The sequence below is a fragment of the Zea mays genome, chromosome 7, assembly GCF_902167145.1.
Source record: "Zea mays cultivar B73 chromosome 7, Zm-B73-REFERENCE-NAM-5.0, whole genome shotgun sequence".
Taxonomy (NCBI): domain Eukaryota; kingdom Viridiplantae; phylum Streptophyta; class Magnoliopsida; order Poales; family Poaceae; genus Zea; species Zea mays.
The window spans coordinates 183,515,521-183,543,298 of NC_050102.1; the positions used below are offsets into that span (position 1 = coordinate 183,515,521).

The following is a 27,778-nucleotide window of genomic DNA, read 5'->3' on the forward strand; positions in this document are numbered from 1 at the left end:
ACACAACCATGAAGGACGATCCGGAAATAGCGCGCTTTACCGGACATTCGACAGCGCCCAATGCCCAGATTGATGGGCACCATATATGTTCAAGTTGATCACAGCATTCCATCAGATCCGTGCATTTACATAAATACGTAATATTTATTGGCACCAGTCTAAAGTCCTTATACGTTTACACCCATCACTTTGTTTTCATTCATCAGATCACATGCACGGGTGCTTTCCAAAGGCAACGAGCTAGTTGTCATCAACTTGTAGAGAGCAAGAGCACCCCCGCTGCCATCATTCGTCGTTACCTTGGGAGACGACCTTTTGCATCGCTTGTACGGGCCAAACCAGAATCATCTCTGTTTCAGCACCCTCGGTTTCGCAGCGGTCTTCTTAGCCTTCTTTGCAGATTTCTGCTGGTCGCACCTACCGCACAGCCACTCGCCACCATCGCAGCCTTCCACGGGAGGGTTGCAGCAATCGGCATGCGTCCGGACCCCACAGCCGGAAGACTGGCTCCTCCCGTCGCCGCCGCACACCAGCATCGGCACTTCCCGGTTGTCTGACCCACAAGCGGAACAGCTCCCGGGAGCATCTTCTTGGTTCTTCATGAGCTTCTGCAGGGACCTCTCGGCCAGATCGTGCATGTTGAAGAGGACGTGCTTGCCCAAGGGGTGCCCGGGCTTGCACACGTACTCCACCAGGTAATCTGCGCTGATGCAGGGGATGCTATGCCGCATGAATTCCTGCACCCACGCGTCCGCGCTTGGCATGCCCGCGGATACAACAGCGAAGTCAACACTGGACTTAAAGAACCGGGTGTAAGGTGGGGAGGTTGCTAAGATGGTGCCATCACCACACCTGATCGCGCGTTTTAACGTGTCCTGGCACGACAGAAAGAGGACATCTCAACCAGATGGTAATGAAAACATGTCGCCGCTTCAAGACACACAACAGATAATGAATGAATGAATGAATGGATAAAAAAACACAACTTGCCTGATTAGACTTACCAGTGTTGGAGCAATGCATTCCCCATATATGATGACCTGCATCCCATAGAAAGCGCCATAGCCAGTACGCTGCCGCAGCTGGCGCCACTTCCTTGGAGCATCCAAGCTGATCGTATCACCGATATTAAGGCCTTCACCGTGCCACTCAAATGGCTCTTCCTCTAAGAACTTGCCAGCCTCATTGCTAGCAGTCAAGTAATCAGGCTTCAGTATCCACCTTTTTTAGCAATAAAGGAATTCCATCAGAACAGGAGTGATTATTCAACATTTAAACACACAGTGGAAACAGGTTAAAGGCAACCTACTACAGAGTCATCTAAGACAAATGGTATTACCTGCCAGCCGCAGCAGCTGCGAAGAATTTTTCAGTTCTGCGCATCTCAGTGGTGACAAGGTGTGTTGCTTGGAAAGACCAGTGATGTGAATCCCTGCAAACTCTACCTCTCAAACGTCTAAGTATAGCCCTATACTCTTTTCTCAGCAGGCGATGTCCACTTAGAATAAACCATGTTGGTTCTGGCACATCCAAGGTTCCATAACCATTCCTTTTGATCACACTACTCTCATCAAGCACAGCTTTGCTACTTTGTAATGTCTTTGTGTTGGATTTGGAACTCATGCTGTTATTTCCACGTTTTGTATTGGAAGTAAAATTACTATCGACTAGTATGTTCTCCTTGTCATGGTCCGTTGAACCATCCACTAGATCTGCAATCTTTTGTCTCCTGCTGCTTCTAGTTTTAGAGCTCTGCATGTCTTTTGAGCAGTCTTCCGTGACATCTTTGCAAAATGATCCAACTGTATCGTTCGTCCTACCAGTATTGGTGTTCTGCAGGTCTTGAACCACTGTTACCTTGTTAGCATTTCTAGAACTCTGCGCAACTCTGGCTGGTGACACAACTTTAACTTCAGATACCAATACCTTCGCAGTCTTGCAAGGCTCACTACCAGATTTGTGGCTTTGGACATCAGATAGCTTCCTCTTGGCTACGACCTTACGGACTCTATTGTTTGGTACTTTATTTGCTGTACATGCTTCAGGGTCATCTGCGTTTGCACTGCTTGAAAGCCTTTTATGTTTTTCTTCACCATTTCCTGGAGGAACTGCCTCATTAAAACTCGAATTTGATGGCACTGTCTCAGTTTCATCGACAGTTGGTGAGTCAGATATATTGAAATCAGCAGTCCGAGACCCCTTTGCAACCAAATTACCTGATTTGGAATTTGGTACTGTCCGAGATGAACTTCTTTGATTTTCATCTGCATTTGAAGTGTTTGGAAGCTTTCTGCGGTTCCCCTTCTTGTTTCTTTGCAGAGTCATATTAACAGACTCCGCCTTGGAAGCCACTAGTGATTCGTTTGTCTTATGATTGGGGCCCTGGGAGCTGGTTAGAACTTCATTCGTTGATTTGTTGTTCAGGGCTTCTGCAGGAGATGGTGGTGTACATTCAGCAGCATTTGGACTACAACATCCTTCTCCCTGTTGTGCCTCCACGTTTTCATGAGAAGCAACTTTATCATGCTTAGGCTTCAAAGCTGCAACCTCACTTCTACTATTTGTAAATTCACTAGCAGCTTTACTGCCGGCATTGCGAGACCGCTTGGCACCAACCTTCTTCACTCTAGAAGTTGATATTTTCGAGGGAAATATTCCATGTTCATCAGTGATCTTGTTAACTGGGACATCTTTACAACCTTCTAGTCCCGAGTTCTGACAAGAAACCACTTTATCAGGTTTTGAGCAAGGAGCTGCATCTTCAGTTTTGCTTAGCAGCTGAGCATCAGTCATTTCAGCGTCCCTATTCTGATGAACACCTAAACTTTCTTTTCTAACTTCAGAACAGACGGAAGGGGAAGGCTCCTCAGTTGTTGCCTCGTGCAGTGCTGGTGTCTTTACTACATCTGGCTCCACCATGTTCTTATCATTAACAGAATTTTCAGGAAGCTTTTCTACTTCAGCAGAGCTTACAAGCTTCAAAGATGTTCTCCTATAACTTAACAGGTTGCTTTTACAACCGGACATCTGGTTCTCTGTTGAATTCATAGTTGGACCACTGTTTACATGACCATCAACTTTGGTAGGTTCGGTGGGGCTTCTACCCACATCAGAAGCAGTTGCGCTTGATATTCCACTTCCCGAGTCTGGGGCTTCATTTGGTGCCTTTGAACTGACTGAAGAAAGAATGCTTTTCTTCCTATGAACATTAAGTGATCCTGACTTTGAAGATCGCCTTCTTGAATAGCCTAAGGGTTGATCATTTCTTGATGCTGAATTGCCTTCTGATCTTGGATTAAACTCACACATGTTTAGGTTTTCTTCAACTGATGACTGAGAAATGTTGGGTTTGGGATCAGGTACATGCCCGTCATCCTTCTGGTCTACCTTTCTGCTCAAGTTTGTTGAGTGTAATATTTTCTTGGAGAAATTTTCTTCAGAAGAGTTTAACTGAAGATCACTGTTGACATTGATCTGACTGAAACCATGGAAACAATTCCTGTTAGTGTTCTCTATATTGTCTCCTGGAATAGTGGGTGCAATGCTTTTATGTACACTGGGAGTACGAAGGGTACTATCCCTGGTGTCAAGTTCCCTTCTGTGATCATCTTTAGCTTCATCCCTACTGGCCTTATCTGCAGGAACCTCATCATTCTCATTGTGGTAAATGTGAGAGCGGGTAGGTTTAAGAGTATCATTATCAACAGACATTGCAGCACACTTTGTGTCAGGGGCAGTTCCTGAGTCAGTTCTAATGTCAGATGATTTTGTGCTCGCATCGTGTGCTTTCATAAACTGCTCTGGAGTGCTCAAGTGTTTTCCAGTAGCACCCACTACATTGCTAGCAGAGACAGTAGGACCTCCACTGGGTGCATGTAGAGCAGAGTCAACATGAGATTTTGTGCTGATCTCTCTAATAGGGGTCCTTCTGTCAATACGTCTGCTACTTAATGAGCATGTACCAGCATATTCTGTTTCATCTTCAGAGTCCTTAGCTTGAGCTCCCATTATCTCTACTTCCCAACCACTGAATGAAATAAATTACCAGAGTTAGATTACAATACATATACTATATTACTGTTACTGGCATATAAACACAAACTGACCCTCAGTATATTGAATGAGATGTAAAATAAAAAAACATCAAAAACAAATATATATTATGGTATACTTACCTTTTCGTATAATGGTCGACCGGAAGGATTTCCCAAGCCTTTAAGCTGCGGTGACAACATATACAATACTTCAGCAGTTCAGCAAATAAAAATAAAAATAAAGGTACAGCAACTATCTTTGGGGGTTAGGCTGGTTCAATCTTCAATGCATATACCATTCTTCCAGCCACCGGTGATTGACAAGCTTTATATTCACCCTTTTAGCAAGTTCGTATTTCTCACCTATCATAATTCAGAAGAAAAAAATGATCAATAAATTGGCATTCATAAAAAGCTACATATGATTGGAAGAAGCAGAATTTTCAGGTTCAAACTTTTCAGGAGAACGTTCAAAGTAATCTTAGGTTAATTATAGCATTCTTGTTGAAATTAACCCTAACCAAAGGCTAGAAAGAAACATCAGATTGTATTGCCAATACAAGTATCTACCAGTAGCCATCATAAATCAACATGTCAGCACTTTCAGAAGAAAAAGGAGACGAAAATAATCGCGAAATTAGCCCCACAATTGTCAAGTCAATGATATGAATAGATAGACATCTCTAGATGACTAGCTCTTTATCCTCTAAAGTCTAAATGGACAGATTATTAAAAAAAAGACATAGGGAGACTAAAAAGGTAAATTCAGGGTACAGTATATAAATGTATGGAAGAAATACCTTCAAATTTGTAGCAAATGAGATGGGTAATTATGTTTGCTGCCAGAGACTTGGAGAAGTTTGCTCCCATCAAAGAAACCATTTTCTACAATTGGTATCAGATCCATAGTGAGAACTAGAAATTTTGGTATTCAGACTTGATTCTCACAATAAAATAAGCAAACTAGTGCCAACAAGGAAATGAGTGAAAATACACGCATCTGTCTCATGTGAATCTACTCCTATGGGCTATAGAGTAGTGAACATGTGCCATTTGGTGAGAATATTCGCTTGGAAGATGTTTGGTGCCAGTAAATAAGATTAGCCGTACTAGTAAAGCATGTTAAGAGATCAACAGAAAAATAAGTGCAATAGCAAAGATAACAACAAAATAAGCCTCCAACATATGACATCTTGATCAAATAAATTTATAATAAGTGAATGAATGAATAAAAAGTATAACTTGACCATTCACTGTTTCTGAATGAGACATGAGGAAGGGATCAAAGCAGCGTCGTTTACCAATTACCATACATACCATTATGTCGTCGCGCCAATTCTTCTGGTACCCTGTCAAACAAATGTGAAGTTTATCGCAACCTGGAATGCCTTTAAAATCTCTGACTGGAGCATATAGCACCTGTGAAATGAAAGAAAATAAAGTATCTTCACATCCTCGGACTAATCACTAGAAGATAGTAGAATGTGATAGCCTTAAACACAGGTCCTCCGCCCAAACCCTAATCCCCATGAAACGGACAGTGTGCATATAAGTTTTTCTTTTAAATGAAGATCACTTATGCACACTGGTACTGGTACCCCACTGAAAACCACTAGTTTATCGTTCGGAAGGAAACCACTAGGGCCTGTTTGGATCCCATGAATTGAAACCAATGTCTGGCAAATGCTTCCCATTTCATTATCATTATTATTAGATTACTTTGCAGTTCCTCGGAACCAAACAGAGCCTAAAGGTTAGGACAGCTGTAGCACACCACAGAATGCAGACAGAAAAGTGAGACTGACCCGATCTGCATCTGCCAATTCTCCGAGATCAAAGCTGTCTTCCACCCACTGATCAACGACGACCTTCTTCCCGGCCTTCCTCGCCGCCACACACACTGGATCATCCTGCGTTTATTTTTTATTTAAATTTTTTTCATTAAATGGACCGACAGGGGAAAAAAATCAGCAAGCTACCAACCGAACAAACAGCACAAGGCATCTAGAAGTAGAGTTGGACTCACATATAAGGTGTTGGAAACTATAACGTGGGTGCAGTCTGCGTCCCAACCTCCCGCGTGGACGCCGCCGCACCGCTCTATCTCCAACCGAAACTGCGAGCGGGATCGAACCGCGTCAAATCACATCGGCAGGAGATGAGCACGCGGAGGGGCAAACGAGGTTCGGAGGGCGGCACACGCACCTGGGACGCGGAGATCTGGTCGAAGCCGTGGAGCGCGAAGCGGACGCCAGCGAAGAGGTGCGCGTCGGCGGCGTCTTCTTCGGGGCCGTGCGGGGGCATGGCGAGGGCGCAGGCCGGAGCGGAGATTGGTGGCTAGGGTTTGTTTGGGATCGCTGGCGCTGGGTGATTGGATTGTCTCGAAAAATGGAGGGAGAGAGGAGGAGAGAGAGTGGGAATTTGGGAGGGAGGGAAAACACTGCTGCTAGAAACTGGCCGGGATTTGGAATTTTGGATTTCGCGGCGCGCGTCTTCTCTCTCCAGTCGCCAGCTACTGTGCTGGATTGGATGACGAGACTATGGGCACCACCACGCAACAAGCCTGAAATGTGGGACTTTGGGACAATGGTGAGTGTGAAGGCTCATGAAGGGTTTGTTCGGTTATTTTCAATCCATATGGATTAGAGGGGATTGATACAGATTAGAATAGATTTTAACTTACTAGGGATTGAAACTCCCTCAATCCATATGGATTGAGGTAGAACCGAACAAGCCCGAACAGGGGAGCTGTTATGGTCCTGGCGGGCGGCCGGCCGGCCGCACAGTAGCGATTCGAAGGGGCCATGAACAGGAGTCACCTAGATATGTCCCTATTCCCTACCACTCATTCACTACTAACCCGTTATATTTACGAAAATAAGATTGACTTATTCATTATGGTTTTCATTGATGATGAATAGTTGTCAACGGGATAACACTTTGGGGTAGTCAGTGTACTGACCAGAGTGTGAAATTATGCTTGTGCAACCATGTCGGTCGGCTTATGGTGTACAGGTGTGGAGCACAGAGACACCTGAGGTGAAGGTCAGGGCTCGTGCTGATGAACCGGGAGCGGTGAAGAGCGAGTGCTAGGTCTTGACTGACGGACTAGAACAACAGTGTGACCAGTCATGGTGGCTGACACCTGGGACATGCACTCGCGCGAGGACGTGGTGGATTGGAACGTGTTATCGGCGTGGTCGAGAACTTGCGAGACACGAGTCTGGTTGTGGAGGAATAAGTGTGGTGCTCACAACATGTTTGGTAGTTTGGGCCTCAAAACCGCTCAACGCTACATATGCGCGGGTTTTGCTAAGTTTGGGCCTAAAAACTCGGCGACGGCGGTTACGGAGGAACCGGTGGCGACACGTGGCGTGGTCGCGGAGGGTGTGTCAAGGCGAAGCAAGTCCGTGCAAAGGATGTGGCTGTCGGATCGAAAACCTAGGAGTTGGTCAATTTCGCTCGGTGGAGTGAATATGCTTTATGTAAATAAAAGTAGTTTAGGAAGTGATAATAACCTTTTATAAATAGAGAGGGTGGCTGATTGGTTCAGTGTCTCTTGGCTCTCATTTGTTCAGAACATTTATTCTATAGCTTTTATTTTTCTCTTTAAGTAGACACCAGTTGAGCCGAGAGATCCGCGGCGATTTTGTACTTTAACTGTGTTCTTAATCTTTGAGTTTAATCAGAAAAAGGGTCATATGTCCGGCCCACGGGGGCACGGGGCTCCTTGGTTTCAAACCTCAGTTTGTAACCTTGCTGGAATTTCTGAAGCCTCGTGTTTTTAGTTTCTCCCTTTCTCTTAACTTGTGGTTTTGTGGAGAAACCTTTGAGTTTTTATTATATGGATTCTATTCGGGGTTGATTTGTGGAGAAGTACACTCTCTGGATCACTATGTACGCTCATACGATGTAGTTTTTAGTCGTGATCCGAATAGATTCCTCTTATACTTCGTTTTGAGAAACCCCTTCAAAACCCCATACATCTCGAGAATTCTGATATGCGATTTGATCTTTTGTTTGTTCGGGTTCGTACTGCACCAGAGAACTTATCACCCCCCCCCCCCCCCGCAAAACTGTCTACCAAATTTGAGATCGTTCTGAGTATTTTTGTTTGCCTGGCACTGTCGCCCGTGTGTGTGGCACTGTCGTACCCTTAGGGCTTTTGGTACATACAAACGACATTGGTTTGTGTTGCGCTCTGATCTGCTGCTATGAGTCCCTACAGGACATTTCGGTTTGATTTTTGGGATACACACACGACGAGAATTTTTAGTGGTTCACATTCACTCTATCTGGTCGTCTCACCGACCCTACAATACTATATTGTATGTAATAGATGGACCGTGAGAAACCATGTAAACTTATCACGACGACAGCGTATAGCGATTTCATACAGAATCATCTCGCTAGCTGAAGGAGCACGGATGACCAAACGAGCTATAAAAAAAGTTGTCGAGCTCATTTTTAACTCATATCTTTCTCATACTTTTGCATAAGACAACCAGTTAAAAATCTGATATATGAATCATATGTTTATTTTGATATTAAGATTTTATAAGGATATTAAATATGATTGTCGTTCGTTGCATCGTACACGTTACAATATAGTACTGTATGTGTTATTTGTTGGGTGGTGAAACGGAGTCGCGGTCTCCCTGCTCGCCTCCGATCCTACTGATTCAACCAACCGACGAGGAAGAACACAGAGCAGCTGCCTGCGATTCTCAGCCAAGATAATCTCCAAGGAGGCCAGGCGTATGTTGAATGCGGACAGAGCTGCCGCTGTCCTGGCACCGCCCAGGTCCCACACGTCTACCTCCAGCCTACAACCAGCTATGGCACGATCATGCATTGCATTAGTTAGTTTAGAGTTTGACCAGTGACCAACGACAATCAGCTGGTACTACCTGTTATCGGTGTCACCGGCAGATAACATAATAACATACTCCAGCTAGCTAGCCCCATTAGTTTAGAGCTAAAAGTTTGACTAGTGATCAATTAGCCGCTGTCTAGCTAGCTCCATGAACTGGTCCATCCAGTTAGATAATCGTCATCAACACGGAGGGGAATGAGTAGGTGTTGCATATGTGCATTATATAGATAATCAAATTAAAGACGTGTTTCGTTTCAGGTCAAAATAGGATGAGGCGGGGACGACATCGTCTCGTCGATTTTTTAAGATAGCATCAAAAATTATTTCGGTGTTTACATCGCCTCTGCGTGACTATAATCTAAACAATATAAAAATTATGGTCACCCACTTCCATCCATTCATGTACATCAAAAAAGAAGAAAAATGATGCATGCGGTTCTGGCTTTCATTCTTCCTCCGATCTGACGAATCAGAACCAACGAATGGATTGACACGCTTTGCAGTTCAGGTGTTCTGCCTGCCACTTTCTCTGCAATTCGCTAGCATCATTTTGCCTCCGCCCCTATCGGCTAAGCGGCTAAGCCTCATGGAGAAGTTTCTCTTGAGCCACCAAAATATTATTCGTTTTTAGGGTGTTAATAGATTCAAACAAAATTTGATATATACATGTATCTAGATTTATTATTATTTATTTAAACATGGACAACGGAATCTAAAACTATCTATATAATGGGAGAGAGGGAGTACTATATAGTATGCATATCTACCTTATTTTATACTACAGTTGAGTATATATAATATAAAATATATAAATATATAAAACAGTTAAGGTTCGCCCACACCGAAGGATACGATATTTGATTAATCCCTAGTTGCACCGTGTGTAGAGATGGTCGTGCCTAGACCAGAGACGAACCTATAACATAATTCCAAGGATAGTACCAAAATAACGGACAAAAACATCTAAGTAGAGTTGGGCAGTGACTTCATGGTAAAACACTCAGAGTCTCACACGTACGTAGGTCCGCCACTGGCCTAGACCTCTTTTCCCTATGATTATGAGCGAGTGTGAGTAGGCCTGATCTTTATTCAAAGACTCAAATAGGGTAATCTCTACTAACTATTAAGAAGGTAATGTAGACCAAAACGTGCCCCCCTCACCATGCACCTACTCTCCCACTCACACTGCATGCAAGCATGCAACTATGCAAACTAAGGGTGTCCCCTTATTCACTCATGCTGCATGCATCTAGCCTCAGAAGCTAGGCCCTGTGGCTCCCTCCGCTCACGCCGCATGTGTTCTTGTCGAGGCAAATTTTTACATGTGTTCTTAACTAAAATGAAAATTCGAAGAAGCTAAATGTAGCTCAGTTGGATAGTATGCATGTACGCACACACCCGATCCCTCAAGTCCAAGTCATTGTCGACGCAAATTTTTATATGTGTTCTTAATTAAAAACCCTTCTATGTTGGTCAAGTTTTTTAATAAATATACCTCGTTTCTTAGGCATACTTCTCTTTGTGCACAATATATAGAAAATGGTGACTAACTATCAACCACCATCAAATTTACTTAATCATTTTCACAACACTTTTACAACATGTTGCTTATAACTAGCAGGTATGAATGCTCATATGTGAAAAGTAAGGATATGAAACTTATATCTCTACTAACTATTAAGAAGGTAATGTAGACCAAAACGTAACCCCCTCACCATGCACCTACTCTCCCACTCACACTGCATGCAAGCATGCAACTATGCAAGCTAAGGGTGTCCCCTTATTCACTCATGCTGCATGCATCTAGCCTCCGAAGCTAGGCCCTGTGGCTCCCTCCGCTCACGCCGCATGTGTTCTTGTCGAGGCAAATTTTTACATGTGTTCTTAACTAAAATGAAAATTCGAAGAAGCTAAATGTAGCTCAGTTGGATAGTATGCATGTACGCACACACCCGATCCCTCAAGTCCAAGTCATTGTCGACGCAAATTTTTATATGTGTTCTTAATTAAAAACCCTTCTATGTTGGTCAAGTTTTTTAATAAATATACCTCGTTTCTTAAGCATACTTCTCTTTGTGCACAATATATAGAAAATGGTGACTAACTATCAACCACCATCAAATTTACTTAATCATTTTCACAACACTTTTACAACATGCTGCTTATAACTAGCAGATATGAATGCTCATATGTGAAAAGTAAGGATATGAAACTTATACCAAATGTCGTGTTAGCTACTCACAGGAGTACATTATTTATCTCCCAGATTGTTTGATCTATTTTAGCGTACTTATCAATGCATATGGCTATGCTATGCTAGCTTTGATGGATGTTCAATTCAGAAGGATGAGCTGAACCGTGTGCATTTGGTTCTTTCTCGTCCTTCTAAATTGGATTCTTGTTGTGTTCTCAGTTGCATCTGGGCAGTGAATGATTAATCAAGTTTTCCCAGTTAAATCTTCGACTGTGAATAGATACCAAATCATTCAATCTATATTTAGAATATAATATTAGTGTTAAGGTGATATTTTGCTACACAGATTTTTCATATTATAGTGACAGTTATCGTTACATATATATGTTTCATACAAATTTTTAACTCTCGTGACAACGCACGGGCACATATCTAGTTTAGGTATTAAAAATGGTCATCCAATTTTTGTCTAAAAAATATTATCCAAAAATTTGAGTACTAAGAGCAGACTTTCTATCTTACTATTTATATCACTTTCTATTCCAAGTTCCTTTCTACAGTATAAACAATACATATAGTGCAAAATAGTGTTATACAGACCCACATACACGGTGTTCCTGGAGTTGGCCTAATAGTTCAGGTTTTACACGATGTATCCAAAATTTTAAAAACAATCATTTTGAATTTTTTTATCAATTTTTAGTTTATTTTTTAGGGATGGACCACTTATTTATAAATTTATTTTTTGAGAGAGTCAATCACACTGCTACTGGGTCCTCGTGTGTTGTACGGTCGTTGCACTATAATATCAAATTTGATTGGTGTGTACTAGTAAATCATTGTTTCGCACTGCATCATGTACTATAAATGTGATTAGTGTGCTGTCGCAACATATCGACACTGTACTAGTAAGGTAATGACTACTATACAAGCAGTCATTAGATGCAAGCGAGCCTCTTAATACATTAGATCTGGACCCAACTATAGATGTAACCATAGTTTGTTAGGTTTTTTTATAAATCTACAAGGTGGTGGTGGAAGGGTTTAAGTGCTAAATATAATATACAGTTCACGGTTGGATCCAAGACTCACTTGCATGCTCTCACATAACACTATCTCTAGCAGATTACTTATCTACATCCTCGTATTAAAACTCCACTGAGAACAATATAATCTATAGCGTAAAATTATGTTTTTTATGACCATATAAGTGAATTGCCGAAAACAGTGTAATGGTTGCTTGTATAGTAGTCGCTGACTACCAGTAAAGCATTATTCTGCACTGTAATTGCACTATTTACTGTATTGAGTTTGGAAGAGAGATGGACTGTTGGAGATAGCCGGAAGGGACCCTGTCCTACTCTAGTACTTAAAGATGGCAATGAGTACCCGCGACTCGATACTCGATGGATATTTACTCCATTAAGGTATTGTACGAGCTCGATATTCTATCCATGGATAACCTTCAACCAGTGGATAAATGGGTATTAGAACGTCCCGCCCTCACTCATACCTGTTAACACATGGGTATAAATTATCCAGTATAAAAAGCGTGAACTTGGGCTTCAATCATCTATCTATTTTGACTATATAAGAAACTTTTTGGTGATAATGTCATGGAATGTTTAATAACTATTTGATGACCATATAATGGAACATGTAATGTAATATGTTATGTAGTATTATCCTAGTGTTGCTACTTTATTTAATTATTTATAGTGTTGTTGAATGAATGATTCAATGATGCTCAAAATTTTATAATGGTATTTAGAATTGATATACTCGATGTTGTATAATGTATTATTTTGATAGGTGTTTAATCTTTGGTACTAATGATCAAACAGAACGCGTATAGGCGGTGGGTATTTACCCGTTGCCAATCTCTATCATTACTCCACTCCACTGCCGTCTCTTCTGCTTCTTCTAATCCTCTTGTCCCGCGAACCCCAGTCGCTACCGAGAGCACACCAATCCTCATCACCTCCGAGATTTTCATCGCCTGCCGCGCAATCTCGGGATCCTAGCCGTCCGCACATCGCCGCGGCCTTCCTCCGCGCCACGAATGGTGTTCTCTGGCCGCTGTCTTTTCCCGAGGACCTAACCCAAGGCGGTAGGTACCAGCTAAAAGTCTAAAGGCGACCACCGGACCGGGCGGCAATGACGACCGCCGCGAGGGAGAGGCGCCTGCCGCCGACGCTGCCCCTGGCCACGCTTATCGGTCGCGAGCTCCGTGCGGGGGGCTCCGAGCGCCCGGCCCTGCGCTACGGCCACGCCGGCTTCGCCAAGCGCGGCGAGGACTACTTCCTCGTCAAGCCCGACTGCGTCCGCGTCCCCGGGGACCCCGCATCGGCGTTCTCAGTTTTCGCCGTACGTACCGCCCGCCCCTCCCTCTCTCTCCACTGCTAATGTCCCTTCTCCTCTCTCTCTCTCTCTCTCTGCTGTGCCCTGATCTGACGTTTCCTTTGCTTGGATCTGGCGCGGCAGGTGTTCGACGGCCACAACGGCGTGTCGGCGGCGGTCTATAGCAAAGAGCATCTGCTCGAGCACGTCATGAGCGCGCTGCCGCCGGACATCGGGCGCGACGACTGGCTGCAGGCGCTGCCGCGCGCTCTCGTCGCCGGCTTTGTCAAGGCCGACATTGATTTCCAGCGCAAGGGTGAGTGCCATGCCACTGCCACCCCGATCACGTACAATACCATCTGCAGTTGAGGTTGGACCGTTGGAGTTCAACGCCATTAGCCCATTATCGTCCCTGTCTGTGCGTATCCAGGGGAGGTGTCAGGAACCACGGCGACACTGGTGGTCATCGATGGGTTCACGGTCACAGTGGCGTCGGTGGGAGACTCGCGCTGCATCCTGGACACGCAGGGCGGCGAGTTGCAGCTGCTAACCGTGGACCACCGCCTGGAGGAGAATGCAGAGGAGCGGGAGCGCGTCACGGCCAGCGGTGGGGAAGTAGGCCGGCTCAATCTCTTCGGTGGTCAGGAGGTAAACCAGTTCAATTCGAGTCAGTTAGTAACTTCCTTATCCTCAATCAATCGTACGAGCATCTTGCTGATGCACTGTTGTATGTTTTTTTGGGAAATTAGGTTGGTCCTCTCCGGTGCTGGCCTGGTGGCTTGTGCCTTTCAAGATCCATTGGGGACATGGATGTTGGGGAGTACATTGTGCCCATTCCACATGTCAAGCAAGTCAAGGTTGATATAAATTACGAAATGAAGGGATCTGCATTTTAGTTTCTCTGTGGCACATGTTATGCTGAGTTGTCAAAGTTGCTTCTTTGTGTGTTTTTTTTGTAATTTCAGCTATCAAACGCTGGAGGAAGGCTGATAATAGCATCCGATGGCATATGGGATGCATTATCCAATGAAGCAGCTGCAAAAGCATGCAGAGGATTGCCTGCAGAACTGGCAGCGAAGCTTGTCGTTAAGGTAATTCAGGATTTAGCTGTATTAATTTGTGGCCCTGAATGGTGCAGGTATGGTTGGCTCAGTTTCTATTTTCAATGTCCATGCAGCAAGCTCTGAAAACAAGCGGGCTAAAGGATGACACCACCTGTGTTGTAGTTGACATTATCCCATCCGATCATTTGACATCACCACAATTGTCTCCAAAGAAAAATCATAACAAGTTGAAGTCACTTTTTCGTAGAAGGTCGCATAGTTCTGTTGGAAAGCTCGGGGGCAAGTCTGCCTCCATTGGTTCTGTGGAGGAGTTATTTGAAGAAGGCTCTGCAATGTTAGAAGAAAGGTATGCCTGCTGTTCTAATGCTCACTGCATTCGTCTTTGTGTTAATTTCTTTGTCATAGATGACCAGTATAATTTTCTTTTGTGCTACTCGCTCAGCTCGTTTTCATATTGGATTTTATATAGATTTTGATATAACGTATATAATGTGTGGCATAGTAAACCTTGTTAGTTTCTTAGCATATCTGGGCAGCTGTTTCATTTCTAGGGGCTTTGCCTTTTAAGCCTATTCCCACTACCGACTTACATTATCTTTTATACGTGCTCTGCGAAGCTTTCATTGACCTGTCTTGTCAATTTTATTTGAGATGTCTGAGATATTTTCGTGGAAAAAGGTTAATCTAGACCTTTCAAACACAACCAAGTTTTACTCGTATTATGTATAAATCATAAGAGTGTTTACCTGAACTTGGTGTGCTACCATAACCATGACCTGTATATCAATCTTAGGAGTATGATTTATCTTCCTTCCGTTGTCTTTTCATTTTTTCTCTCTACATGTATACAAGGTTAACAATGCACATTCTTTGTTTTTTTGCATCCGCTTTACAATATTACAATTGACCTAGGTGTATATGTAATACATTATCAGATTTAGATCTACATTTTGAACCCTAGAAAAGGGTAGATTCAGTGCCAGAGGCTCCCACATGAGTGAGGTTTGGAAAAAGGGTAAACCAAGTCAAGCCTTCCCCCCACAAATGCAGAGAGATTGCTTTGAACATGTGACTAGACCTGCCCTTCTACATTTTGAACTCTTCAACAACAACAATAACAAAGCCTTTTAGTCCCAAGCAGGTTGGGGTATGCTAGAGTTGAAATCCAAGAGAAGCCACAAATCAAGGTTCAGACATGTGGATAGTTGTTTTTGATTTGCTCCTATTCAAGGCTAGATCTTTAAGTATATTCCATCCTCTCATGTCTTCTTTTATTGTCTCTTCCCATGTCAATTTCAGCATTCACACGCCTCTCTTTCTGTTACTATCATGTCTTAGAATTCCACTACACATTTGTGTCTCTGGAGATCTCTATTGGATCCACTGAACAATTTGTCGAAAAACTCTCGTCATCTATGTCCGATCTCATCCTCCTTCACCAAGAGCGGCTTTGTTTTATCCTTACTGCAATTAGCTTGATTGAAGTCCCTTGTATTTCTCTTATGGACCCTAGCCATTCTATATATGCCCTTCTCTCCTTTATTCGTACTCAAACGTTGATAAAGATCTTGTGCACCCTACCCTTTGCCACACTTACATCTCACTCACTTGGTGGTCTTCTTTGCTACCATGTACTTTTGTGCTTTCTCATTCCACCACCAAGTATTTTTAGCTTCTCCTCCGCTCTCTTTGGTTGCTCCACATACCTCTGAGGCCATCTTCTAAATGCAGGTTGCCATATTCTCCGACATGTTGGTTATGGCCTTTTACTTGAAGACTTCTGACCTACTTTTTGAACTTGTAACTACATAACATGTTTCAGCTCGAAACATGGGAATTGCGATGAATAAACTCTTTTTTTAGGGAACCCTTGTCTAGTTTTGGTTAGGACTTAGGAATGCTTTCAGACTTTCGAGTCTCTTGCTAAATATTTCATGGTTCTCAAATACTCATTTTGGATCGCTGTTCTGCGTTTTGTTGAGAAAGGCTAAACTGCAGTGCCTCTATGTTTTTTGCTGGATTGTATCATCCTATGGTGTCATTAACATTGAAGCCTTGCCGTTGCAGGTTGGGCAGGAATTTGTCTTTGAAAGCAGTTTCAGCACCTTTTCGCTGTGCAATCTGCCAAGTGGACCAAGAGCCCTTCGAAGATTTGATGAGAGATAATGGAGGTGGTTACTGCTCTTCCCCATGCGCTCCATGGGGTGGTCCATATCTCTGTTTGGACTGTCGGAAAAAGAAAGATGCAATGGAAGGTAAAAGATCTAGCTGCTCCACAGCATGCAGGTGAAACAGTCCTTGCCTCAAGCAGAAAAGAACCGATGAGAGAGGATAATAAGTTGCTGGACCCAAGTATAATTGTTTGCTGAAACTAACTGTATTGCCAGCCCGGTAAAAGACATATTTGGCTGGTAGTAAGACCTAACTAGTCTGTTACCTGCGCACAATCCGAATGGAAAAGTTTGTTGTCGTTGAGGACATAGCTCAAATAACTTGAGCTTGTAGTTTTGATGTACCCTGTAGCGTGCCTTGTGCAGGGAAAAATTGACCTGCCTATTGCTGTTTTTTTTTATAAAATAGCTATCGAGGGTGATTAATCGTGGACATGTTTTTATTTTTTTGGTGGGATTGAAAGAAGTACATGCCTGGTGCAGGAACGAGAGTGAATCGTATTACTAGGTTTGTTCTTTTTTTTTTTTGGTTATTGAAGTACGTACTAAAGATGTACTTATGTGTAAAATGTTCCTTGTGTAATGGCTGTTATTGCTGAATTGGTTGCCATATACGCTACTTCTTTAATATCTGATATTAATGAGACAATTGCATATTTAGGACTCTAAACAATGTGCTTCGCAATAATGCCATCCGAAAGATTTAATCCGTAAAAAAGGTACTACAAACCTTCTCTAATTGATTATACTACCATTCAACGTATATTCTTCCTTTTTATAATCTGATGTCATGTATTTTCTCCGAACAAGACAATTTTACCCCTTATAAATCCCTCCTCTGGCCAACGTCCCAGCAACGAGTGAGCATCCACCCGACTTAGATTAGCAGATTCATTTCCTCTAGTTCCTTCATGGACGCATGCTGAAATGGATTGCTAATTAATGCTATTGTGAGTTGTTCATTACTGATTGGTGAGTACTATAATTGCCTGACATGCCGTCACGCCACAAACTTCCTTGCTTTACTCAATTACTCAGTGTACAATTGGTGCATCAAAATTCAAAATGGACTTGCTGCTGTGATTTATTCATGCTTGGATCGATTCAGGTGGCACAAGTACTAACTTTTTTAGCAGTTCAATGGGCACATCCATTCCATGCAACTGGCAACCCTTTTCATTTTCCTTCGTCATCATGTGCTAATCCATAAGAAAGCATTGCAGATCATGCTTTATTTCTCTGGAGTAATTAGCTTTTTTTAGGAATGGTAATTAACTGTTTTAAAGAGAAATACTTCTTCGTTTATACCCTGCTTTGCATATGTCTCCATGAGCACAAGTGAACGGCGCGACGAGGGCATCCCTGGCGGACTGCGCGGCTTCGGCTAGCATCTCCTCCGGCCCGGCGGACGGCGCGACAAGGGCGTCCTCGGCGAACAGCGCCGCGAGGGCGACCCTGGCGGACTGCGCGGACTTGGCGTAAGACGCGGCCTTGGCGGACTGCGTGGCTTCAAAAAGCATCTCCTCCGGCCCCGCGGACGGCGCGACGAGGGCTTCCTCGGCGAACGGCGCCGCGAGGGCGGATTGCACGGACCACGGGGGCTCCTCCTCCAAGGAACAACGCTCCGGCAGATATGTGCGGCTGGTCCTATGCATCTCATCCCTGGCGGCGGCTGCAGTGCGGGATCCAGAGATCTCGCGGGATCCATGGCGAGAGAAGGAAAGTTGGTTCTGTTAGTTCGCTTTGAAGAAAAGACGACCGTATGGAGATGAAGAGAACGGTTGTTTCTGGATTTCCAAATAAAAAATGTGTATAAGTAATAAGGGGTAAAATTGTCTTGTTGTGGAGAAAATACATGAGATCAGATTATAAAAAGGAAGAATATACGTTGAATGGTAGTATAATCAATTAGAGAAGATTTGTAGTACCTTTTTTACAGATTAAATCTTTCGGATGGCATTATTGCGAAGCACATTATTTAGAGTCCTAAATATGCAATTGTCTCGATATTAATATCTGATACGTGGATTATATGTTCACTTTGATATTAAATTTATTTTTTAGGGAGGTTCAACCATACTGGTTTATCTGATCTTCGTGTCGCATTGTGTACCATCGTAACACAGTTACTGTAGTAGTTGGTTTTTGCTCTTGAGTTTTGATCTATTCAATGTTGTTAGTTGCAGAGTATAGTTGATTCATCAGGATATTGTTGTCGTTGTAGTACGCAGTTGCAGAGTATAGTTGAGATCGGCAATGAGCTGCAGAGTTGAGACGCGGCTCAGAGCAGAGGCCATCTTCTTCAGAAACCATCAGATCACCATGGAATGGCACGGCTTTGTTGCATCCAGAACGCCTGCGCCTGAACCATGTTGACCATACTTGGACAGCTTGTACGTTGTTGTCCAGCTGGTGAAACGAAACGATGGCGTGGGTTGACAAGGACAGGACAGGACCGCCGTCAATTGTGTCGTGTCGTGGGGGTGGGGCTGTGCGCTCCCCTCGCCGCAATGGTCGGTCCGGTCGTCGTCTCCTCTTAGGTCCCACCGTTCAGTCTCACACGAGTGTGCGGTGGGCGTATCGCATGCATGCAACCAACCAACGGCCGGCCAACGTCTTCGCTAGACGACGACACGCTGGCTAGGCTAGCTATAAGAGGTCGCGGCTATCCCTCCCTCCCCCACTCTCGGTCCAGGTCCATGCATGCATCGGCCGGTCGATAGATCGATCCACGTACGCGCGTACACATGCACCACCTCTAGCTAGTTTCGTTTTGATTTCATTCCATTTCTTCTTTCCATCCATCCACCCAATCCAATCAAATTAGTAATGAGCAAAGGTGCTATCATCGGCGCGTCGACCGTCCTTGTGGTGGCGGTGGTCGCGGCCGTGTGCGTGGTGTCCTTCAAGGGCAACTCCGGCAAGGGCGATGGCGACGAGAACCTGTCCATGTCGGTGAAGTCGGTGAAGGCCTTCTGCCAGCCCGCGGACTACAAGGAGACGTGCGAGGCGGAGCTGTCCAAGGCGGCGGGCAACGCCAGCTCGCCGTCGGACCTGGCCAAGGTCATCTTCAAGGTCACCTCCGACAAGATCCACAAGGCCATCAGCGAGTCGGCGACGCTGGAAGAGCTCAAGAACGACCCGCGCACGTCGGGCGCGCTCCACGACTGCAAGGAGATGCTGGGGTACGCCATCGACGAGCTCAAGTCGTCCTTCGACAAGCTGGGCGGCTTCGAGATGACCAACTTCAACAAGGCCGTGGACGACCTCAAGACGTGGCTCAGCGCCGCGCTCACGTACCAGGACACCTGCCTGGACGGCTTCGCGAACGCCACCACCACCGAGGCCTCCGCCAAGATGCAGAAGGCGCTCAACGCGTCGCAGGAGCTGACGGAGGACATCCTGGCGGTGGTGGACCAGTTCTCCGACACGCTGGGAGGGCTCAGTATCGGCCGCCGCCTGCTGCTCACGCCTAGCTGGGTGTCGGAGCCAGCCGACCCCGCCAGGCAGCGGCTCCTGGCCGCCGACAGCCCCGCGGGCTCCCCGGACTTCAAGCCCAACGTCACGGTGGCGGCGGACGGCAGCGGCGACGTCAAGACGATCATGGAGGCGCTGGAGAAGGTGCCTGTCAAGAACGCGGACCTATACGTGGTGTACGTGAAGGCCGGCACGTACAAGGAGTACGTCACCGTGGGCCGTCCCCAGACGAACGTGGCCTTCATCGGCGACGGCGCCGAGAAGACCATCATCACGGGGAACAAGAACTTCAAGATGAACCTGACCACCAAGGACACGGCCACCATGCAGGCGATCGGCAACGGCTTCTTCATGCGGGACATCCGGGTGGAGAACACGGCGGGGCCCGAGAACCACCAGGCCGTGGCGCTGCGTGTGCAGAGCGACCTGGCCGTGTTCTACCAGTGCACCTTCGACGGCTACCAGGACACGCTGTACACGCACGCGCAGCGGCAGTTCTTCCGCGACTGCCGGGTGACCGGCACCATCGACTTCATCTTCGGCAACTCCCAGGTGGTGCTGCAGAACTGCCTGATCCAGCCCCGGAAGCCCATGGAGAACCAGGCCAACATCATCACGGCGCAGGGGCGGCGGGACAAGCGCTCCGTGGGCGGCACCGTGCTGCACAACTGCACCATCGAGCCCCACCCGGACTTCAAGGAGGAAGCCGGCGGGAAGATCCGCACGTACCTGGCGCGGCCCTGGAAGGAGTACTCCCGGACGATCTACATCCAGAACGACATTGGTGGCTTCATCGACCCCAAGGGATGGCTCGAGTGGAACGGCGACTTCGGCCTCGAGACACTCTTCTACGCGGAGGTGGACAACCGCGGCGACGGCGCCGACATGAGCAAGCGCGCCAAGTGGGGAGGCATCAAGACCGTCACCTACGAGGAGGCACAGAAGGAGTTCACCGTAGAGACCTTCATCCAGGGGCAGCAGTTCATCCCCAAGTTCGGGGTGCCGTTCATCCCGGGATTGCTGCCGCAGGAGCAAAAAGGCAGGACACACTGATCATCCAGCCTTCACTTCCCTTCACTCACTCACTAGTCACTACTACCACCTAACATCAGTTGGACTGGACCTGCACTGCAGCGAGTCACCCCCGGCCCAGCCCACTAATATGTCCACTGTACTCTAGTATTCGATTTCCCAATCTTTTTTCTCTTCTCTTTTGTCAATTATTAATTATATACATCTTTTATTATTAGTCCTATATATATATATATATATATATATATATATATATATATATATATATATATATATATATATATATATATATATATATATATATATACACACACACACACACACACATATATACGTTGGCCCAATTCATCGACTTTATCACATACGATACGATAGTACTCCAATATACGGCACATTTACGATACTCAACAATCCCTTATATCTCGAACATACGAGGCAAATATACATAATACTCGTACTCTTCGCTACTCTTTTCAGTTTTCTATGCATTTCAAAATGGTTATCGTATCTTGTAAAAATGGCCCAGGACGTTATGGGCTGTATGGATCAGGCCTGGGCTCGTATTGGCTTTGTTACAAATTATCAGTTTATGCAAGTATTTTGAGACTGAAAATTTACACATCTTTTCTTCTTACTTTTAATTGAAACAACGATAGGTATTGCCTCTGTATTGAAATATAGGTTGGTTGGTCTTTTTCGCAAAATCAATATTACGTAATTTTTACTAACCAAGTTTATATGAATATACTATCAAAACATTTTCCTGGTAGATTTAGTAGAACCAATTTGGTGATGTACATGTATCTTTTTTTTAATTCTTTTTCAATAGCTTGATTTAAAGTTAGAGAAAAATTAGACCCAAGGTTTTTTTTTTCTTTCCTGTAAAAACGAACTAACACTTCATGAAAATTCCTGCATTCCAGATGTCCTTATTAAGCTTAGTGGAAGAGAGGTAGAACATCATCATCAGAGAGGTATAACGACTCGAAAAGAATATTTTGATATTTTTTCTGATTGCCATAAAGGGTCACAAATCATTGTGTCTAGGTCAGTATTAAGGCCATCTTTGTTTTCTTTTAGGATTATATAATTCAACCTATAGATTATATAAGCATCTAATAACTTGTTTATGGATAATCATAATATAGGTATCTAGATTATATAATCCACATAACAATCCATGTTATTTGTTTGTCCCTCGACTTATTTAAACTGGATTACATAATCTATAGGATAAACAAACATGGCTTAAGACCAAGTAGGCTCGTTTTCACTTGATTAGAAAAGGTCAAAATCAGAACTATAGTTTATATTCTTACTTTTAATAGATGATTGCACCACGGTTCTATCAACCTCTATACTCTCCATCTCCCAACTTGAAGCCTAGTTTTCTTAGCTGGGAGACACATATGTTGTTGGGTTAGGAAAACTCGTATAAGGAAATTTGAAACAATGAAATCAGCATTTTTGACATAGTAGCAGGTTGCGACGCAACTAGTTAAGTGCTATTAAGTTTTTGTTGCACCTCAAATTTTTCATGGTGTCAGCATATTACAATCAATCAGTATAGCCATATTTTGATTGCCACTTTTTTTTTGGTATTTTTACCGAGGTGGGGGAGCACCACAAGGAGCGGTAGCTCCTCAACAAATGCTGGCTGTGGCTGATGAGAGTAATTGAGTAAATGGTCAAGCATGCAGACCAATGGCCCAGGACGATATGGGATGTATGGATCAGGCATGGGCTTGTATTGGCTTTGTGTTACAAATTACTCACTCTCCCTCTGTCCAAAATTTAAATGGCCCAGGACGATATCAGGCATGGTCAAGCATGCAGACCAATGGCCCAGGACGATATGGGCTGTATGGATCCAGGGGCAGCAGTTCATTCCCAAGAAATTTTATACCCCCAGATTTAGGTGGTTACATAAATGGGGTAATCAATCGGTTTGATGAATTTTGCATCCAAAAGCCATTGGACCTTGGCCTTGGCCGCATCTTGTTTTTCATCCGATATCTTGTGAATTCTTTGCTTCTTAGGACGTACTGAGGGATTGATGTGTAAGCTATGCTCGATGATACTTCGACTTACTCCGACCAAGTCTAATGATGACCATGCGAAGACGTCTTTATTCCTGTGCAAGCATTCGGGCAAGCTGGCCTCTACTTGCGTAGTTAGCCCTTCGTCGATCAGTACCGAGTGATTGGGGAGAGCGATATCAAGGGGTACTTTCCTAGTCCCCTTGTTGCTTCGAATAGGGTTCAGCTGCTTGCCAACCTTGGCTAACGACTCTAGAGTATTGTCCTGTGCATTGATGCCTAGGAAGTGAACAAAGCGTTGCCCCGGGACAAAGTCCCTCTCTATGTTGCGGACCACTTCTTGGTCCCCGAAGGCTGTGTTGACCCTGCGCACGCGGCCTAGGTATCTTCATACACAAGTAGAGTCCATGGATTCCTTCTTTGAAGGTGTTGATTGTCCCTCTGCCTAGAATTGCTGAAAGGGAAATGTGCCCTTGGGCCATTTCTATAAATGTTTTGGTGATTAGATGTTCAACACATTGTTTTGGTTGATATGTACTAAGTGTCAAGGAGATGCAAATCAAAGATCAATGTATGACTATAGCCTTAGTGAATTGTTTTTTATACTAACATATTTCTCTAAGTGATAGGAACCTTGTCAAATCAAATAAAATTGGATTGGAGAAGTTTGGCTTCGCCCAGCCAAACTTGCACCAGCCTGCGGGTGCACCGGACTGTCCGGTGTACACCGGACAGTGTCTGGTGCCCAAGCCGACGTGCTCGACGAACTCGCTACTCTCGGAAAAAGTTGGGGGAGTCACGATTATAATTCACCGGACTGTCCGGTGTGGCAGCCGCGCCCGTGCCAACGGTCGGCAGCGCAATCAGCGGGTGACGCGTGTACTTTGCCAATGGTCACCAGGCCGCACCGGACTGTCCGGTTGGCCACCGGACTGTCCGGTGTGCCAAGGGGAGGTCGGCTTCGCTAGGAAAGGAAGGGAATCACGCACTGTTCCCTGTCCGGTGGTGCACCGGACTGTCTGATGCGCCCACGAATAGAAGGCAACTATGACCTTTCAAATGGAGCTCCAATGGATCCTAGCTGTCTTAGGGCTATAAAAGGGACTCCTAGGCGCATGGAATAATACACCAAACACATCTTGAACATCCTAAGACGCCGAGATCTCATATTCGCGCATTTGATTCACTGTGGTAGAGATTCGAGCACTTTTCTGAGTTGTAACTCCTCTGTGCTGCTTTCGTGTGCCCGTTCTCGTCTTGTGTGTGTGTTAGTGTTGCGACTCGCTTTTGTGTGTGTTACTATTCCGTCCTTACTACTGTGCTCATTCGAGATCATTTTGGGTAAGGCGTGAGGGACTCCAAAGTGTGGACGCATTGTGGGGTTAGCCTTTGTCGCACAAACAGTGGACGCCAAATTTTGGGTACCGACAAGTGGTCAGGTGGGCCCAAGCACTTAGAGCCAAAGAGAACATCGGTGCACGACAGGACATTACATGGGAACTGTAGTGTCTTGTTCTGTGTGCCCCGTCCCGCTATAGGACGGGAGTACTTATAGGGCCGTCCGGGGGAAGGTGACCCAAAGTACGGCCCTACTCGGGCCACCAACTGCACCCACAGAATATTCGTATAACAGGGTAATAACAGTATCTCGTCTTCATCTCGTGGTGTGCACCAATTAATACACCCGCAAATTGCACCGACGGGTGGGCCTCCGGACGAGTCTCCGAGTGGACCGGTGACGAGTGGGTCACGCTGCGTAGTCTTCGTCGCCACCTCCGGAGCCTTCGCGCCTTGGAGCCCTCCGCCCTCCTTGTTTTCGCTCGATGTGTGCCCTCGTCACAGTCGATTGTCAGTCGCGGAGTCAAAGTCCCTTCACTGGTTAGTTGAAGACAAAAGGTAGAACCTTCGCTATGTGATCGAGATCATATTCGGCCTCCGACCCAACAGTAATAGAGGAAGGGAGAGAAGAAAAAACTAGCTCTCTATCATATTACAGAGAAGAGTGAATAATCATCAAGCAACCCACGGATTCGGTTACATAATAAAGCGTAAGAGGACAAAATACATAAACTCTCTCTCTCTATATACCGTACTATCAACCCAGATTCTTCGGTCCTTCAGTGGTACTGTAACTATATGTAGCAAATAAATAATGATAAATCCTCTCCGCATTGACGAGAAGAAAAATAAACACCCTCTAGTTGTCTACTCTTGCGTTGCCATGTGTGCGGCTGTGCAGAGAAGAGCAGAGCGGAAGCAACTCCCCACGGCGAGTCAAACCGACCTCAGCCAGTAGCTGCTATTCTATGGTCTATGCCTAGCCTGGAAACTACACGGTGCACGCATTATTTCTGCAGCGCTTGCATCATTTCGCCGAGATGACAATACGAGCACTTGTGTTAGTTATTAGGTTCGCCGGTGGATAGTTTTCTTCTCTTGTTGAAAATAAAATAGGGACATTTACCTAACGTAAGGCTGACAGAAATTAAAGGCGTGCATGTCTACCAGTTTCATGACACTACGATGATCGGCCTAATTACTTTACAGAATCAGCTTGTTTTAATTTTCTTTTCTTTTTCATGCATGTAGACCCTACTCGATCTTTCTATCTGCTAGTGAGAACAGATTGTATGTATATGCAGTATCAGTCAGACTGCACTTTGCTTTTCCAGCATCAGAAAGGGGAAAAGGAAACGGAGACAGACAGACAGACAGGACATCGCACCCACAATAAACAAATTCAGGTGCAATTGGATTATCACCCGACCGTGATTGCCTATGTTATAATTTCTCCCACTATCCAAAATTAAAGTAAAGGCGTTGAGATTTAGTCAAAACGAAGATAGTGAGTGTCTATGACAAAGGTAAGTTAGCCTACACAGATAAAGTATGCTTTAGCTTGCCCTTTCCAACCCACCAACCCACTACATATAGGCATCTAGGGTGTAGATTCTTCCTTATACTAACACTTTGCGTATCGTCAAGAAATAATAGACATATAAAACATATTGAAACACATACCGATCTGGCCACATCTGTTGTCATAAAATATATCTTATAGTTTGTCAAAGGAGTTAAAGTTATCAATGATTTTGGATGTTGCAGCTTTGAAAGTTGCCTGGGATGAATACGCGAAATCTGAAATTAATAACTTTAAGCACAACTTTAAACCCCTGGTTAGCGTTAGAACGAGAATAAAGATAATTGGAGCAAGGGAGGTGTTCTTCATGTACAAGTTGTTCAAATGGTTGCGGATTACTTTGGGAGCAAACTAGATTGATGTGGATCAATCACAAGCAAGAGAACAAGAGAGAGGGGAGTGGAAGAACCAAATCGCAAAGTATGATCAAGAACACGACGATTTATTTACCGAGGTTCGGCTCCGAAGTACCTACGTCCTGGTTCAGGAGTCCACTAAGGACGGGTCTCTTTCAACCCTTTCCCTTTCTCAATCGGTCATGGAGACCGGTTGAGTTTTCTTCTCTTCTCAAAGGGACATCAAGTCCCGCAACGATCACTATACACTTAGGCATCTCTTGCTAGTTTTACAACAATGAGAAAGGGGGTGAGAGCGAGATTGAAAACCAAAACAAGAGCATAGGAACTTACAACACTCAAATGCACAAGCCGCTAAGTCTCTTAAAACACGAACCGGTCGGATGCGGCATTGGTATGGCTTTGAATGCGTGTGAGATGTTGCTTTGAATGTAAGGAGTTTTGGTGTTCCTCTTGTGTCTTCAATGCGTTGGTTCACGAGTATCTATAGCCCCAACCACCCATATAGCCGTTGGAGTCGAATGGGCTAAAATCAGATTTTCTGCATGTGCACCAGACCGTTCATAGTACCGGTCCGGTGCACACCAGACCGTTTGTCTCTGATTGGAGCAGGTTACCGTTCCAATTGGTCAGAGGCACCAGACCATGAACAGTGAAGGTCCAGTGACCATCAGACCCTGCCACGTTGATATAGTCGTTTGAAGATTAGTCAGGCGTTGAACCTTGTCAGACGGTCCAGTGCGCTTACTCCAGACTGCCCAAAATACAACCTCTTTGTAACTTTGGTTCGATGCCACACCGGATTGGGTCCTTGTACACTGGACCGGTCCGACGCTTCTTCTGTTAAAAAACCAGTTGCAACCCTTGTCAGACGGTCCGATGCTTTCTTTAAATGAGTTTGGTTGTACTTGAGGGTGTTTCTATGATTTAGACAAATATATCTAGTAACTTTCCAACTAGTGTAAGTCATGGAACTTGGTTGTTTCACTCTCTCTAACTCATATTAATGATTTAGCTCAAACTAGTAGCTCCAAAAGTGTGACTTTATGAATCTGAGCTCCCCAACCTCTATAAGTGTACTAAATATGTTCCTAGAGGTGTTTAGAACTTATCCAAAGTATAGAACTAGACATAGTTCAACTATTCCAAGTTTTACCTTGGTTGAAGTTGATATAATTCAGACTTAGAAAATTGAAATGTTGAATTTATAAACCTGTTAATCAAAGACTAGGTAAACTGGTTAGTCTGAAAGGTTATGATGGTCATTAAGCACCA

At 44.7% G+C, this 27,778-nt stretch overlaps 4 protein-coding genes across 5 annotated transcripts; 2 read left to right on the forward strand and 2 right to left on the reverse strand.

The window, feature by feature from the left end:
* Nucleotides 1-17: 17 nt before the first annotated feature.
* Nucleotides 18-7,300, reverse strand: LOC100216554 (BRCT domain-containing protein). 2 transcript variants are annotated; one of them, XM_020540328.3, is made up of 10 exons: nucleotides 6,240-7,300; nucleotides 6,061-6,150; nucleotides 5,840-5,944; nucleotides 5,352-5,453; nucleotides 4,835-4,919; nucleotides 4,331-4,397; nucleotides 4,176-4,220; nucleotides 1,340-4,027; nucleotides 1,005-1,221; nucleotides 18-930 (listed from the first exon to the last, which is right to left on the reverse strand). In XM_020540328.3, exons 1-10 carry the CDS (start codon nucleotides 6,336-6,338, stop codon nucleotides 844-846), a joined length of 3,585 nt encoding a protein of 1,194 aa, XP_020395917.1. In that variant the 5' UTR covers nucleotides 6,339-7,300; the 3' UTR covers nucleotides 18-843. The 2 variants fall into 2 exon arrangements, with proteins under 2 accessions (XP_020395917.1, NP_001339373.1); NM_001352444.1 differs by having other exon boundaries at nucleotides 86-875; nucleotides 6,240-6,582.
* Nucleotides 7,301-13,069: 5,769 nt separating this feature from the next.
* On the forward strand, nucleotides 13,070-17,260 carry LOC100273174 (putative protein phosphatase 2C family protein). Its single transcript, NM_001147619.1, is given in 7 exon segments — nucleotides 13,070-13,471; nucleotides 13,589-13,760; nucleotides 13,875-14,092; nucleotides 14,194-14,301; nucleotides 14,410-14,535; nucleotides 14,622-14,854; nucleotides 16,576-17,260. Coding segments are annotated over 7 exon segments (1,290 nt in total). The 5' UTR covers nucleotides 13,070-13,261; the 3' UTR covers nucleotides 16,799-17,260.
* Nucleotides 17,196-19,020, reverse strand: LOC103633597 (uncharacterized). The gene has a single exon (XM_008655291.2). It carries the CDS (start codon nucleotides 18,332-18,334, stop codon nucleotides 17,960-17,962), a length of 375 nt encoding a protein of 124 aa, XP_008653513.1. The 5' UTR covers nucleotides 18,335-19,020; the 3' UTR covers nucleotides 17,196-17,959.
* Nucleotides 19,021-19,373: 353 nt separating this feature from the next.
* Nucleotides 19,374-21,376, forward strand: LOC100284955 (pectinesterase-1). Its single transcript, NM_001364288.1, has one exon. It carries the CDS (start codon nucleotides 19,509-19,511, stop codon nucleotides 21,207-21,209), a length of 1,701 nt encoding a protein of 566 aa, NP_001351217.1. The 5' UTR covers nucleotides 19,374-19,508; the 3' UTR covers nucleotides 21,210-21,376.
* The last annotated feature ends 6,402 nt before the right edge of the window (nucleotides 21,377-27,778 follow it).